Source organism: Kogia breviceps, chromosome 12, assembly GCF_026419965.1.
Source record: "Kogia breviceps isolate mKogBre1 chromosome 12, mKogBre1 haplotype 1, whole genome shotgun sequence".
Lineage (NCBI taxonomy): Eukaryota > Metazoa > Chordata > Mammalia > Artiodactyla > Physeteridae > Kogia > Kogia breviceps.
Window position 1 is genome coordinate 8,479,423 of NC_081321.1, and position 16,831 is coordinate 8,496,253.

The window sequence follows — 16,831 nt, forward strand, 5'->3', positions numbered from 1 at the left end:
ACCATCTTTGCAGGTTTTTTCATTCTCCAGGAGTTTAACCCCAGTTGGGCAAGCACACTGATAAAAAGGCTTGACTGGAGACATCAAACACAAGTGGGAACAACCACCATTATCAATTCCACATGGATTTGTAGCTGTCAAATATAAATCACAGTAATTAATACCAATGATTATGGATGACCTCCCCCACTCTAGGTACACAAAGGTTAACAACCATAACATGAGCAACTCTGATAAACCAAATTATTACCAAATGTCATCCAGGTGCTTGACTACCAGACCATCTGCAAGGAAGGGAATTAATCAGTGAGAATTTACTTAGCATTTGGCATCCAAAGAGGAATATACAAGAAATAAAGCAGGATGTCCCTGCCCTAAAGAGCTTGCAATCTGGCCAGTATGCCAAAATTAATGAACAATAATACTGGAAAACAATACAAAACAATGAAACTGCTATCTTGCACATTTAGACTATAAAGTCAGTATAGAGTCAAATGGGAAATAAATCACTAAGGAAAGATACAGGACATGACTGAAGTCTTGAAAGGCAGGAAGAACAGAGAGGGGGACATTCAAGTGTGGTAAAACCACATGAATGAAGGCTTGGAGGCTGTACACTGGGTGAGATAATAAGGTGAACAGTGTAACTGAAGATTAAGGTTTGACTAATAGGAACTAAAGCTGAATGAGCACAGAGAGGGGAACATCTGTGGTGGAGGCACTGAGAGTCAAGAAAAGCCACACTTTGGAAAGATGTACATAGAAAAGATAAACAAAATGGACTTAAAAGGGAAAACTGAGAAGCAGAGATTAATTAGAAAATGTGAAGAAACTATATAGAGAAAGGGATGGATTTAAATAATACTCACAGAAAAAAATCAACAAAAGATGGAGATCAACAAAATATGAAAGATAAAAGAAAGCAATATCACACATAACTGCAAATTCTCAAACTAGTAAAACATAAAGGATCAACAGTGTCTTTAAAAAAACAGCAACAAAGACATTCTTTCCTGAGAGCCAACACTGAGAATAAAAAATTCACACAAGTGACTAAACATTTTCTTTTCTACAAAAGAGTAACACAAACATTTTAAAACATTTTTATGGACTCATGATCACCAGATTCCAATATGATACATTCAGTATTTGACTATCTCCCCCTAAATGGAAGGAACTAATACAAAGCAATGCATAATCCAAAACCCCTGAATTTTTGGCTATGGAATACAATCTGAAATACACTCAGATACATGCCAGACATTTATTTACACACCAGTGCCAAACACTTAACATTCTCATATTCTTTTAAACCTAATTCTAGTCCTCTCTTACAAGAAACTGTTGTCAGCAGTCACAGCCCAAATCATTATAAAGGATGGCCAGAAATAGAAGCAAAACTAAGAAAAAAAGGTGGGGGGGTGTGCACAGAAAAGGTATAAGCAAGTATTTTATTTAAGTAACCTGAGGTACTTAACCAGTTAGATTAATAGAGGTTTCCATTCAAGAAAAGTGTTCATTTTTAAACATACAATGAACAAAATCACTCATTAGAGAGAAATAATATGAATAAAAAATGCATTTGTGCACAATCTTAGCATATGAGCTATCTCAATTTCTTATTTTATTTCTCTCTTCTTTACCTTCATAACCCCAGACTCAAACAAAAGGCCGAGGTGGTCTGTAGTGACAGATATCAAGCTACAAATGGTTTATGCTGTTGCCAACCCTGAATTATATTTTGACATTTTCCCTGTTTTTTATTCCTTCCCACTACCTTTGGATATATCCTCCCTCCTCTTGCCCTGCACTAAAGCCAGACATCAGAGTGCTACAAAGCTATTCCAACCTGCAATTTAAAAATCAAGATCACTTACCATTTGGCTGCCTCTGCTGGCTGAAGGCATGTATATCCATGGGAGAAAAGATGTTAGAATGGATTTCACGCAGACCCTCGCCAGTGTACTTGTTGCAAGCCAAAATGGAGTGTGTATTCCAGTCAGTCCAGTACAATGTGTCCTCAAATAACGTCAAGGCAAAAGGATGTGGAAGGGAACCTTTAACCACTGCCTGCCTATTAAACACAAAGAGAAAAACTCAAACATTTCTAAATTTTCTTCTTTAATCAAAACTTCATCTCTCCCATTAAAATGGTCTTGTAGTCCACATTAACGCATACAAATCCTGGATAACACATATGTTAAGGTCAAATACACCTATGAAAAATAAGACATGGAGTAAATTCAAACGTATTTGAAATCATGGTGCCCAAAATCCTCAACCAAGCACTTCAGAATGGTTCCTAACTTGGCAGCAGGCTCCGGGTGCACTACAAGCTAGCAGACAAAGTGAAGGCCCAAGTATCAGCACTGCTGTCAGCTCCCATCTCCGCACTCACACCTTCCATCCTTCCACATAATTCATGCCACTGGAAAAAGAAAGGCTGGCATAAAGAAAAATCCCAGGGTTTACAGTTGGCCCTGGGAAGCAGTTTAAAATCAGCAATAGGTTTTTCCCTTCTTGAGGTGGAAGAACAAAGAATCTGAGCCTGTTTCTTCCATCACTTCTTATGGCTTTGATAACTGAAAAGTAAAAACATACACATGAGGCTAAAAAGTCATTCTGGTAGAGCTCTCTCTCTGCAGACTCCTGTCTCGCTCCAGCAAATGATCATCTCAGTTGGCTTTCTGCTATATGGTTACTTAATCTCCACAAGCCAGGTAGCAAAAAGGAAGCCCAACCACTGGCAGAATGTGTTCAAGAGACAAAGCAGATCCCCAAATTTCACAAGCAATCCTAACTATATGGAAGGAGAGGTAGAGAGCCTGATTAGTACTGAAGGCACAGAACTTTGCAGAGTGTCATGGAGAGTTTAATATAATTCTTGAATAATGAACAAACTGCATTTGAGCCACAATAACAGTCAAGAAAATAAATGCTTTGATATTTTCATAATATCCAATCTAATATTTTCATAAATCGCTCAGGTAGGAGAGAAAGAGGAAAACGTAAGCAGCTAAAAAGAAATAAAGGATAACACATTGACAGATAATCCAATTTTTAGGTCCCTGAGGTTATCTGATCTCTAACACCTAACAGATCACAGGTATACTAAATTAAATTTAAGAGCAGTAAGATAATTTTCATCTAAGCAGAATTAGCATCTGTTATTGTACATGGAATGGTCCTAGCCTAAGATGTTTTAAATCTGAGCCAGATTTTAAAATAACTATATACAAGATTAGCATGACTAGTTTATCAAACTTTCTTTCCTTTTTTTTTTTTTTTTTTTTTGCGGGATGCGGGCCTCTCACGTTGCAGAGCACAGGCTCCGGATGCACAGGCTCAGCAGCCATGGCTCATGGTCCTAGCTGCTCCGCGGCATGTGGGATCTTCCTAGGACACTAACCGCGTCCCCTGCATCGGCAGGCGGGCTCTCAACCACTGCGCCACCAGGGAAGCCCCAAACTTTCTATTTTAAAACCTCATACTTAGGCCAGCCCACATCACCACAATTTTCTCCTCTCTTTTTAAATTCTCGCTTCCCTAGCAGATTACTTTCCCTCTTATTTCCCAATAAGAACGGTCACAATGACTACTTCTGAAGTGGTGTTTTCCACTTTTTAAATGAACAGCTTTTGGGCTTCCCTGGTGGTGCAGTGGTTGAGAGCCCGCCTGCCGACGCAGGGGACACGGGTTCGTGCCCCGGTCCGGGAAGATCCCACATGCCGCCGAGCGGCTGGGCCCGTGAGCCATGGCCGCTGAGCCTGCGCGTCCGGAGCCTGTGCTCCGCAACGGGAGAGGCCACAGCAGTGAGAGGCCCGTGTACCACAAAAAAAAAAAAAAAAAAAAAAAATGAACAGCTTTATTAAGTTTACTAAAATGATTATGCTATTACAGGAGTGATATCATAGTTTAAGTTCAAATTTAAATAGACCCGCATATTTCACACTGACGTTTTCCTAAATTCATTATGGTAAGACACAGAGTTCTGAGAAGCTGCCAAGAAAGTCAAGTAACATGACTGAAAAATAAATAATAGTAAAGATGAAATTACTTAGGTTTTCATTAACCATCTTAAAGAATCACAAATTATATAACCAGATCTTTGAAAAACTCTGGGGAGAAAAAAGTCTTCTAAGTCCTTTGTATATTATTAAATAAAAAGTTAAAATTCACTCTAATGAATTTAACACAGCAGAATAAACAGACAGGAAAAACAGAACCCCTCCCTAAAAGATATACTCATTTTACATATTGACTGAAAGCATTTATATACTGAAAATGAGACAGAGCCAAGTTCAAATGTCCCCCTGTACTTACACTACTTATTTCCACAAGCTTTGTTTTCCTCATCTGTTATTGGAAGATAATAGCCTAACCACACTGAGTTACTGTGAAGACTAAATGATAATATATGCAAAAGCATTTAAGCATTATGATTGGTACTTAACAAACACTTCATAAATGACTCCTCAATTTCAGGATGTGTTTTCAATATTTCAATATTTCTGACATAGAGATAATATTTTACAACTGAAGTGAACATTTCATGTGCTGGTTTGTAAGTCAAAATAAAAAGCTCTTAAAATCAATAGCTTATTAGAATCAAGTAAATACTAGACTCTGGCTTATTTATATTACCAGGATCTCACACAACACAATATGACAATATGTACAAATTAGGTGGACTTATTAGACACTCAGTGAGTGCCTGATAAAATGAAATATCTTAAATGAAATATGTAATTAACAGGACTGTACAAAAAGCAGAGCTAAGAAGGCTATCACTCATTCTTGTCATATTCTTTGTCATATTCTTATCATATTCTTGTCATATTCTTTGTCATATTCTTACCAATTTGTCCAGCCAAGGGTGACTTGCTCTAAAACTGCAGATAAGGGAACACAATCTTCACCTTTCTTCCCTCTGGTTGGGATTAGCCCCCGGAAACTCAAGTTACTTCAAGGAGGAGATGATCACGGACACTGAGAACAAACGCGGCTGGCAAGGTCAAAGCCCAGTCCTTCAGTAGTATGCCACAACCAAAACAGGACTTGAAAAATCGATCTCTTCTACGGAGACCAAAGGAGAGAAACCGAGCCCTTACTGATGTTTTGCTTTAGTGCTGGCAGCCTCTGAGCAGCATCCCCTCCCTCTGTCTGTCACCTCCCGAGGGCTCACTCTCACCAGTGCCGCCAAGTACAGGAGGGCACTCGCTACCTCTTTCAGATTCCATGCCTGGCAGGTGGCTCTTTCAAATTCTGCACCAACCAGACTTATCCTTTATAAAACACCTGGGCACTTGTATTCACTTTCTGTTTCTGGACCTCTTCCCCGAAAGATGTCCTCTGCCCCCAACTCAGAACTCCCCACCTGTGTGGGTAATAAATCTACTTAGTCACACCAAAGCACTACTGTCATGAATTCTGACATCTGAACCTAACCTTGGAAGAGAGCTTCTCCACATCACAGTGAGGTTTTTTTTTTTTTTGATACGCGGGCCTCTCAGTGCCGTGGCCTCTCCCATTGCGGGGCACAGGCTCCGGACGCGCAGGCTCAGCGGCCATGGCTCACGGGCCCAGCCGCTTCGCGGCATGTGGGATCTTCCCAGACCGGGGCACGAACCCGTGACCCCTGCATCGGCAGGCGGATTCTCAACCACTGCGCCACCAGGGAAGCCCACAGTGAGGTTTTTATAACACCTGAAAAGATGACAACAGTGGTAGTTGCACAGTGTTTGAAAAATCTCTACAAGTCTTCCACATGAAAACAGAACTAGGTAGCAAAACCAAAAAACCCTTGGACAACATTTACAACAAAGCTAGACGAAAAGGTACTACCACAAAACCCAAGACACAAAAAGGGAAACTACCAACAGCCATAAGATCTCATTGGCATCAGCACTTCCGCAGGAGGAATTGGAAGGAAAAAACAGGGCATTCAGCAGATCCAGGAACAGGAGAACACACAAAATAGACAGCAATGGAAAGACAGGGGAACCACTCTGAGAACAGCAGCTGCCGAGGACTGGTTCTGTCCACTCGGAGAGGGCAAAGGGTGGGCGGTTGGAACTGAAGGGACTGGTACACTTTAACCTACAGTGAACTCCCCAACTGACCCCACAGAGCTCCCTTCCAGACAAAGGCCCATACTGACCATACATTACCGGGAGCAGAATGAAAGTGAAGATGATAGTACAAGAGAGAAAATGGAAAACTAAGGCACAGAAAAAAGTGGGAGAAGGTGACAGAGCCAGGAAATCTCAGAAAGCAAGCTGCCAATTTTTTAAACACATATACACTCAAGAGTTCTGTGAAGTTACAAAAGTTATGATAAACTCTGCCTTCTTCAGCAAGTTCCAGAAAAACAATTTCATGTGAAAATTTAAAAATAAATTAAGATCAAGTCCATTAAAAAAAGTTAATATTGGGCTTCCCTGGTGGCGCAGTGGTTGAGAGTCTGCCTGCCGATGCAGGAGATGCGGGTTCGTGCCCCGGTCCGGGAAGATCCCACATGCCGCGGGGCGGCTGGGCCCGTGAGCCGTGGCCGCTGAGCCTGCGCGTCCGGAGCCTGTGCTCCGCGACGGGAGAGGCCACAACGGTGAGAGGCCTGCGTACCGCAAAAAAAAAAAAAAGATCGACAAAGTTGGCAAGCCTTTAACTAGACTGACAAAAAAAAGAAATTGGGAAATTTGTGAATAAAATTATGAATAAAAGAGGGACATCACTACTGACCTTAGAAATTAAGAGGATTATAAGATACCATGAACAATTTTATGCTAACAAAATGGAAAACTTAGATGAAATGGAAACATTCCTAGAAACAAATTACCAAAACTCACTCAAGAAGAAATTAAATGTAAAGACCTGGAACAATTAAAGAAATTGACTTAATAACTTAAAATCTTTCCATAAAGAAATCCCCAGGCCCAGAGAGCTTCATTAATGACTCCTATAAAATATTTGCAGAAGAAATAATATCAATCCATCACATACTCTTCCAGAAAACAGAGGAAGAGGGAACACTTCCCAAATCATTCTATGAGGCTCGTATTACACTGATACAAACCAGCCAGACAGCACAAGGAAAATAAACTACAGACCAATTTCTCATGAATAAACACATAAAAATCCTCAACAGAATATTAGCAAACTGAATCTAGAAACATCTAAAAAGGATTCTATGGCTTCCCTGGTGGCACAGTGGCTAAGAATCCACCTGCCAATGCAGGGGACACAGGTTCAAGCCCTGGTCCGGGAAGATCCCACATGCCGCAGAGCAACTAAGCCCATGAGCCACAACTACTGAGCCTGCATGCCACAACTACTGAAGCCCGCACGCCTAGAGCCCACGCTCCGCAACAACAGAAGCCACCGCAATGAGAAGCCAGCGCACGGCAGTGAAGAGTAGCCTCCGCTTGCCACAACTGGAGAAAGCCCACGTGCAGCAACAAAGACCCAACACAGCCAAAAGTAAATTTTTTTTAATATTATTTTTTTAAAAAAGAAAAAAAGAAAAAGGATTCTAAAACGTGAGCAAGTGAGATTTATTCCAAGAATACAAGATTGGTTAAACAACTGAAAATCAATCAATGAAATTCACCATGTGTATAAGAAACAAAACCCCATGATCATCTCAACAGACGCAGAAAAAAAAGTACTGGACAAAATCCAATACGCGGGCTTCCCTGGTGGCACAGTGGTTGAGAATCCGCCTGCCAATGCAGGGGACACGGGTTTGTGTCCTGGTGTGGGAAGATCCCACATGCCGCGGAGCGACTGGGCCCGTGAGCCATGGCCGCTGAGCCAGCGCATCCGGAGCCTGTGCTCTGCAAAGGGAGAGGCCACAACAGCAAGAGCCCCGCGTACCACACACACACACACACACACACACACACACACACACACACACACACACACACACACACACACACACACACACACACACACACACACAAAATCCAATACGCAATCATGGTAAAAACTGAAGATACTAGGAATAGATGAGAACTTCCTAAACGTGATTAAAAGGTCTCTACAGAAAACCTGTAGCTAAGATCCTGCTCAATGGCAAAAAAAAAGAAAAAAAAATTTAATGATTTCCCCCAAAGATCACGAACAAGGCAAGGATGTCTTCTATTCAGCCTAAGACCTAGTGAGTACTATCAAGTAAGAATAAAAGGCATCCAGATGGGAAAGGAAGAAGTAAAACTGTCATTATTCACAGATGACACAATTCTGTATGCAGAGAATACTACAGAATTTTTTTTAAAAGCCTCACAGATATAAGTAATTCAACAAGGTTGCAAGATACAAGATCAATATACAGAAATAAGTTGATTTCTATAGACTAGCAATGAAAAATACAAAAAGTGATACAGTCAACTAATATTTAACAAGGGAGCCAAGAATATCCAATGCAGAAAAGACAATTTCTTTAATAAATGGTGCTGAGAAAACAGAAAAAATGAAATTTATTAAATAATTCATTCACAACACCATAAAAAAAACCCAAATACTTGGAAATAAATTAATAAAAGAGTGTAAGACATCATACACAAAATGGATCATAGATCTAAATGTTAGGAATTAAAACAATAAAACTCTTAGAAGAAAACATAAGTGTCAATCTTTGTGACTTTGGGTTAGGCAAAGATTTCTTAGTACGTCAAAAACACCTTTAACAAAAGAAAAAACTAATAGTTTGAACTTTATTTCTAAATAATATATCCAATGAAGAACTTGTATCTAGAATACATAAAATTCTTACAATTCAATAATAAAATAACCCAATTTTAAAATGGGCAATTAACTTGAATAGTGTCTTAAACATCTGAGCCTCATGTGAAGGAAGACTGAGCTACACTGTATTCAAGAGGATTGCAGGCAGGACAGACTGAAGTAAAGTTAATAATGTATCTGGAGTAGAGGCAAAAGAGAAGCATGAAGGGACCTAACCCATGTTGGCAAAATCTGGTATTTACTTTCTCCAAAGTAATTATTTTCTCCTGATGATATAAAGAATACACATATGTTGGCTATAAAAAATGTGGAAATAGAAAGTATATCTTTCTAGTCCTTTATTATGTGCATGTGTACAATATGTACATGTATGTACACAAATACAAGCAATTTCCAATGATGAAGGAATGGAAAACCTGTTTTCTTTTATAAATAACCAAGAAACAAGGCTCCTGCACCAAACCAGGAATTATTGACTGAGCTTCTTCACTGGGTATATATGCAGCAGGTCCCAAGGTCCTTGTTGCATCTTAATAACTGTTAATATGCCCTAAGAAAAACCGGTTATGTATTTTGAAAGACTCCAACTCATCCTCTCATCTTGTTTAAACAATATCTGACTGTATCTTTTAAGAAAAGTGAATTTTTGTAAATGCACAGCATCTACTGCATAATGACCCATCCTCATTTCACAATGTTAAGATTTTCAACATATTAATTTTAAAGGCTATATAACACATTAATTTTAAAGGCTTTCACATTAATTTTAAAGGCTTTCACATTAATTTTAAAGGCTATATAACACTGCATTGAATGGCTGTGCTATAATTTAAAATCCCATATTGCCAACATTCAACATTATATATTAAATAAGGTGCCTTTACACATAAACATATATTTTAGAAATTATGTAATGATCAGTTATGAAAATTTTTTGACAACAGTCTACCAGGAAACTAATTCTGTATCTCTCCTTAGAGCAATGGTTCAGGGCTCACTATATTTCCATGTTCACAACAACTTTATAAAATTAACTACCGTGAATAATGAGAATCCACGATAATTAATACTATGGAAAATATTCACTCTCACTAGTAAAGAAAAAAACGCAAATACAAATAAAGTATATTCTTAAATTTCAAAAAGGATGAAATTATCTTTTCTTAGCTAAACTTAATGTAAAAAAAATGATAGATTAGATATGCAGAAATACGCTGTGTGTGACAGTGGAAATTAGTAAAATCATTCCATTATAAAAAAAAAGATGGCCTTAAAACTCTGCACCTTGACCTACAAATCCTACTTCTTGTAATGAATTCTAAAGATGTAATCAAAGATGCAGATTCATAGAGGCTCCTCTTTATTCCATCAGTATTTATACATGTAAAAAAATTGCAACTTAAATATTTCACAATAGGGAAGTTTATAAAAAATATTGTTCAACATACAGATTATTTCTTCCATTTATATTTAACAGCATAGCTGTTTGACCTTACTCTTTTCTTATAACTTCCATTTTGTATTCTTCCTTATACTCCACCTCTCCATTTTTTCATGGACTTTTCCTACTAGACTGGATTTATATGCTTTTTAAAATGCCTCTAGGGATTTGGAGGCTATACAAACTGTTTTATTCAATTTTATTATCTTTATGTTTTAAAATCATATGTGATCCTACTTTAGACAATAAACTTCAAGGGTAAGACAGTATCTACTGACACTCCCATGTGTAAGATAAGTTAACATGCTCTTCTTCCTCATCTAACCACCCCACTACCATCTCTCTCTTTTAAAATTTATTTATTTGTTTGTTTGTTTATTTATGGCTGCTTTGGGTCTTCGTTGCTGCGTGCATGCTTTCTCTAGTTGCAGCAAGCAGGGCTACTCTTTATTGCGGTGCGCGGGCTTCTCACTGCGGTGGCTTCCCTTGTTGCAGAGCATGGGCTCTAGGCACATGGGCTTCAGTAGTTGTGGCTCTTGGGCTCTAGAGCGCAGGCTCAGTAGTTGTGGCACACAGGCTTAGTTACTCCGCGGCATGTGGGATCTTCCCAGACCAGGGTTTGAACCCGTGTCCCCTGCATTGGCAGGCGGATTCTTAACCACTGCGCCACCAGGGAAGTCCCTACCATGTCTCATTTTTTAATTGATGAAACCTGGAATTTTAGATCTCTATTACATGCTTTCATTTTATCATTTTTATTTGAGAAATCAAAATATCTCACGGTTACATTAAGTTTTAAAAGTACATTAACAGTAATTACTAGATTTAACTCCATGTTTAACTGGTTTCATTCTTCACAAATATTTAATTATCTGATATCCTCACCCTTGAGCTCTTAATTGAACTTCATCTCTATCAGTTTTCTGAAGTGTAGCAAGTAACATTTTCAGAAAGAGTGATATAAATGGCATATTTTGACTCCTTGCACATCTAATAATAATGTCTTCCTGTTGCAGTAACAGAACAACTCCTAGATCAACCTCCATGTCTCAGATCTTTTTATTCCATTGTTTTCATCCCTACTTCTACAATTTGTGGGAGAATTTCTCAAGGTTACCTTCCATTTCACTTATTTTTTTTTTCAGTCATTTATCTGGTTGATGATGCTTAAACTTTTTTTTTTTTTGCTTAAACTTTTAAATTGAACAGTCATGCTCTTTATTATCATTCTGTCTTCACCAGTCTTGAATGCATTCTTTCATACTACTTACTCTGTTTTCATACATGCTGTGTCTTCCTGAACTTCTATAATTTTTTCTCCTGCATTTTACAGGAAATTACAGGAAGACATTGTTCTGATTCTTTAACATGGATCATTCATTTGAACTGTAGTATCTTCTCATGTGCCCTGTTGGTTTTTTCTAATGGGGAGGGAGGGCTTTCAGAGAAAAGACTGTGCATTATTGGAAGTTGAGATTAATTCTGTTGTAGGCTGAAAATTCTTGGTCCAAGCTTTCAGATCAAGAAGGGAGAAGGCAAATAAACTTCTGATTTATCACAACTTCATTTTAATTTGGAAATCAAATTATACTGTGCAGAGGACAGGGCGGTGGGATCTGAAGCTAGCAATAATAGCAGCAGATTCCTGTTTCTTTTGCATGTTTCTGGTAGCACCAAGAAGTCTGCTGATATCATGACCCTGCTTATCCTCTGGCACCACTGTACTCATTCAGAGCCAGCTTTAACTACACCTCTGATGTTTGCCTTAGATGCTCAATCACGTCAAGTACGGCTGTCATAAGGTACGTGTCCTTTAGTGCCTGGTATATTTCCCAGAGGTGCTGACAGAATCCAGATGAGGCCTACCTTCCACCTTATCCTACCTCCCTCTCATCACCCTCACCTTCAGCCCTCCTTCTCTAGAGTTGTGGTTATTATTGTTTATGTGGGTAAATCTCTTCAATTTGCTTCTTTGGGAAGCAGATTCTTCACAAACTCAGCAGATGACCAACCATGTTGATCTGCCTGGGTCTGAGGGGGTTCCTGGAACCAGGCAAACAAGGATGGCTGATCATACAACAGCTCAGTCAGACTGGGACATCCTTCAGTCTTGAAGAAAGTCGTCAAGACCTTTGGTATGTGGTTGTTATCTTTGCCTAAGTCTCTAGCACTGATGTAAAATTCCCCTATGTTTATAGTCCACGGCTTTAATAACCATTAACTTGATAATGGCTATAAATCTAAATCTCCCTCTGAGACGGCTCTGCTGAGCTGCAGGCTCATATATCCAAAGCTCCCCAGACTTTATCACCATAGTTTTTCGTAAGCAACTCAAACGCAAACACAAACATGTCCAAAGCTGAATTCTCTTTCTAATTCTCTTTCTACATCACAAAAAGAAAGAAAGAAGTAAAGAAAGGAAAAAGAATATATCCTCCTTTCCTGAATCTTCTATCTCACTGAATGGCACTTCCATCAAACCAGCCATTAAAAGCAGAAACCTAGGAGTCATCATAGACACCATCAGGGAGCTGCAAGTGGTTTGTTAGGATTGGGGCACAGCAGGCAAGGGAGGAAGCGGTGAGAATACTTGTCTAAAACGAGGTAAACAAATTAGATCATGTACGTTATAGTGAAGAGTCTGTACTTTACTGGAGAACAATGACGATTCATTGGAAGACTCATGGAAGTGAAATAATTAGTCTTCAAACCATTTTCTACACAACTACCAAAGGTATTTCAAAGACAAATCCATCCGCATCAATTTGCTACTTGAAAATTTCCAATGACTCTCAATAACTTCAGGCTAAAATTCATACGCCTCATCTTAGAATACTAGACCCAGCGGGATCTGGCTCCTAGCCATCTTCTCTACACTTGCCTCCAACCATTCCTCACAATTCCAGTTGCTGCTGAACAGGAACACTGACAAACCAAAGCGTTCTTTAATAACCTTAATAACTTTAATAAGCTTAACTTGAAAACCTGACTGTACTAATTAGGAATTTAAATTTTTTCACAGAACGGGCTTTTATATTCCTCCCAGTTTTTAAAGTTTATTATTTTTCGTCAGTGTCTGTCAAGGCAGGTTAAAAGAGCATATTTACATCCTTGATACTTATGTTAAAGTCAACTAACCATATATACACTAGTACACTAGTTTCTGAACACTATTTTGTTCCCTGATACCTATCTATCTATGCTCAGATTCAGTACCTCATTGTTTTAACTACTCTGGCTTTATGGGAAGCCTTGAAATCAAGTGCAAAGTCATCATACCCAAAGTCCACAGTTTACCCTTAAAGATCACTCTTGGTGGTGTACAGTCTATGGGTCTGGACTAATATACGTATCATTATAGTTTCATACAAAGTATTTTCACCGTCTTAAATGTAAATCCTCTATGCCTGTTCATCCCTCCACTCACACTGTCTTTTCAGTCTCTTTTTAAAATGCAATATAAACACAGTAGATTTACAATGCTGTGTTAGTTTCAGGTATACAGCAAATTGATTCAGTTTTATATATACCCTAAGATTCCTATCATAGGTTATTACAAAATATTGAGTATAGTTCCCTGTGCTATACAAGTAGGTCGTTGTGGGTTATCTATTTTATATATAGTAATATGTATACTTTCATCCCAAACTCGTAATTTATCCTTATCCCGCCCTTTGCCTTTAGTAACAGTAAGCTTCTTTGCTAAGTCTGTTTTAATCTATAGGTCCCCTCATCATCCTTTGCAGTTTCTCTGTTCACGGGCCGGGGATGTGTGACCTGTGTGGCTGAATCTGCTGATGCATACTCATGGTGCCGTTCAGTATGTTTCTCGGTCCTTTATTTCTCCCACAAATTTCCTGCAAATTCCAAATTTGATCAGATTCCTGATGAATCGATCCTTTTGGCAAAATGAAAGATGATGCTCTTTTCTTCCTTCAGGTGGCAGTGTCTGTTCTTTTCTTTGTGATGTTAGCAGCCATTGATGTTCAATGCCTAGATCTAACAGGTCACTGGAAGTTATAAAATGCTGATATTCTAATTACTTTCATTTATTAGCTGGAAGAGCTTTCTAATATCTACTACTTTGTTAGCTACTGGTAGATTCATATACAAAAGGGAAGATAAACTGCTTGATTATCTTTATTACCAACATTCAAAGTAATGAACTGGGGACTAGGAACCAAGATGGCGCAGTAGAAGGACACGCTTTCACTGCCTTTTGTGAGAACACCAGAATCACAACTAGCTGCTGGACAATCATCGACAGGAAGACACTACAACTCACCAAAAAAGATACCCCACATCAAAAGACAAAGGATAAGCCACAATGAGACAGAAGAGGGGCACAATCATAGTAAAATCAAATCCCATAACTGCTGGGTGGGTGACTCACAGACTGGAGAACGCTTATAGCACAGAAGTCCACCCACTGGAGTGAAGGTTCTGAGCCCCATGTCAGTCTTCCCAACCTGGGGGTCCGGCAATGGGAGGAGGAATTCCTAGAGAATCAGACTTTGAAGCCTAGTGGGATTTGAACAAGACTGGGGGAAACAGAGACTCCACTTAGAGGGCACACACAAAGTATTGTGTGCTTTGGGACCCAGGGGAAGAAGTGACCCCAGGGGAGACTGAACCAGACCTACCTGCTAGTGTTGGAGGATCTCCTGAAGAGGCGGGGGTGGCTGTGTCTTACCGTGGGGACAAGGACACTGACAGCAGAAGTTCTGGTAAGTACTCCTTGGTGTGAGCCCTCCCAGAGGCTGCCATTAGCCCCACCAAAAGCCCGGGTAGGCTCCAGTGTTGGGTTGCCTCAGGATAAACAACCAACAGGGAGGGAACCCAGCCCCACCCATCAGCTGTAAAGCAGACTAAAGTTTTACTGAGCTCTGCCCACCAGAGCAACAGTCAGCTCTACCCACCAACAGTCCCTTCTATCAGAAAACAAGCACAAGCCTCTCAGATAGCCTCATCCACCAGAGGGAAGACAGCAGAAGCAAGAAGAACTACAATCCTGCAGCCTGTGGAACAAAAACCACACTCACAGAAAGATAAACAAGATGAAAAGGCAGAGGGCTATGTACCAGAGGAAGGAACAAGATGAAACCCCAGAAAAACAACTAAATGAAGTGGAGAAAGGCAACCTTCCAGAAAAAGAATTCAGAATAATGATAGTGAAGATGATCCAGGACCTCGGAAAAAGAATGGAGGCAAAGATTGAGAAGATGCAAGAAATGTTTAACAAAGACCTAGAAGAATTAAAGAACAAACAAACAGAGATGACAATACAATAACTGAAATGAAAACTACACTAGAAGAAATGATACCAGAATAACTGAGGCAGAAGAACGGATAAGTGACCTGAAGACAGAACGGTGGAATTCACTGCTATGGAACAGAATAAAGAAAAAAGGATGAAAAGAAATGAAGACAGCCTAAGAGACCTCTGAGACAACATTAAATGCAACAACATTTGCATTACCGGGGTCCAAGAAGGAGAAGAGAGAGAGAAAGGACCAGAGAAAATATCTGAAGAGATTATAGTCCAAACTTCCCTAGGATGGGAAAGGAAATAGCCACCCAAGTCCAGGAAGCGCAGAGAGTCCCATACAGAATAAACCCAAGGAGAAACACGCCGAGACACATAGTAATCAAATTGGGAAAAATTAAAGACAAAGAAAAATTATTGAAAACAGCAAGGGAAAAATGACAAATAACATACAAGGGAACTCCCATAAGGTTAACAGCTACAAGCTGTTACAAGCCAGAAGGGAGTGGCATGATATACTTAAAGTGATGGAAGGGAAGAACCTACAACCAAGATTACTCTACCCGGCAAGGATCTCATTCAGATTCGATGGAGAAATCAAAAGCTTTACAGACAAGCAAAAGCTAAGAGAATTCAGCACCACCAAACCAGCTCTACAACAAATGCTAAAGGAACTTCTCTAAGTGGCAAACACAAGAGAAGAAAAAGACCTACAAAAACAAACCCAAAACAATTAAGAAAATGGTCACAGGAACATACATATCGATAATTACCTGAAATGTGAATGGATTAAATGCTCCAACCAAAAGACACAGGCTCACCGAATGGATATAAAAATAAGACCCATATATATGCTGTCTATAAGAGACCCACTTCAGACCTAGGGACACATACAGACTGAAAGCGAGGGGATGGAAAAAGACATTCCATGCAAATGGAAATCAAAAGAAAGCTGGAGTAGCAATACTCATATCAGATAAAATAGACTTTAAAATAAAGAATGTTACAAGAGACAAAGAAGGAAACTACATAATGATCAAGGGATCAATCCAAGAAGCAGATATAACAATCATAAATATGTATGCACCCAACATAGGAGCACCTCAATACATAAGGCAACTGCTAACAGCTATAAAAGAGGAAATCGACACTAACACAACAATAGTAGGGGACTTAAACACCTCACTTACACCAATGGACAGATCATCCAAACTGAAAATAAATAAGGAAACAGAAGCTAAACTGACACAACAGACCAGATAGATTTAATTGATATTTCTGGACATTCCACGCAAAAACAGCAGATTACACTTTCTTCTCAAGTGCACATGGAACATTCTCCAGGATAGATCACATCTTGGGTAACAAATCAAGCCTCA

At 39.3% G+C, this 16,831-nt stretch overlaps 1 protein-coding gene across 2 annotated transcripts in view; it reads right to left on the minus strand.

Annotated features, from left to right (window-relative positions):
* Positions 1-16,831, minus strand: part of LRP6 (LDL receptor related protein 6) — a 181,320-nt gene that overhangs the window by 76,247 nt on the left and 88,242 nt on the right. For both annotated transcript variants that reach the window (XM_059082624.2, XM_059082627.2), the window contains 2 exons: positions 1,878-2,074; positions 3-134 (listed from right to left, as the gene is read on the minus strand). In XM_059082624.2, coding sequence (XP_058938607.1) covers positions 3-134; positions 1,878-2,074 — 329 coding nt within the window. The remainder of the gene's footprint in view (positions 1-2; positions 135-1,877; positions 2,075-16,831) is intronic.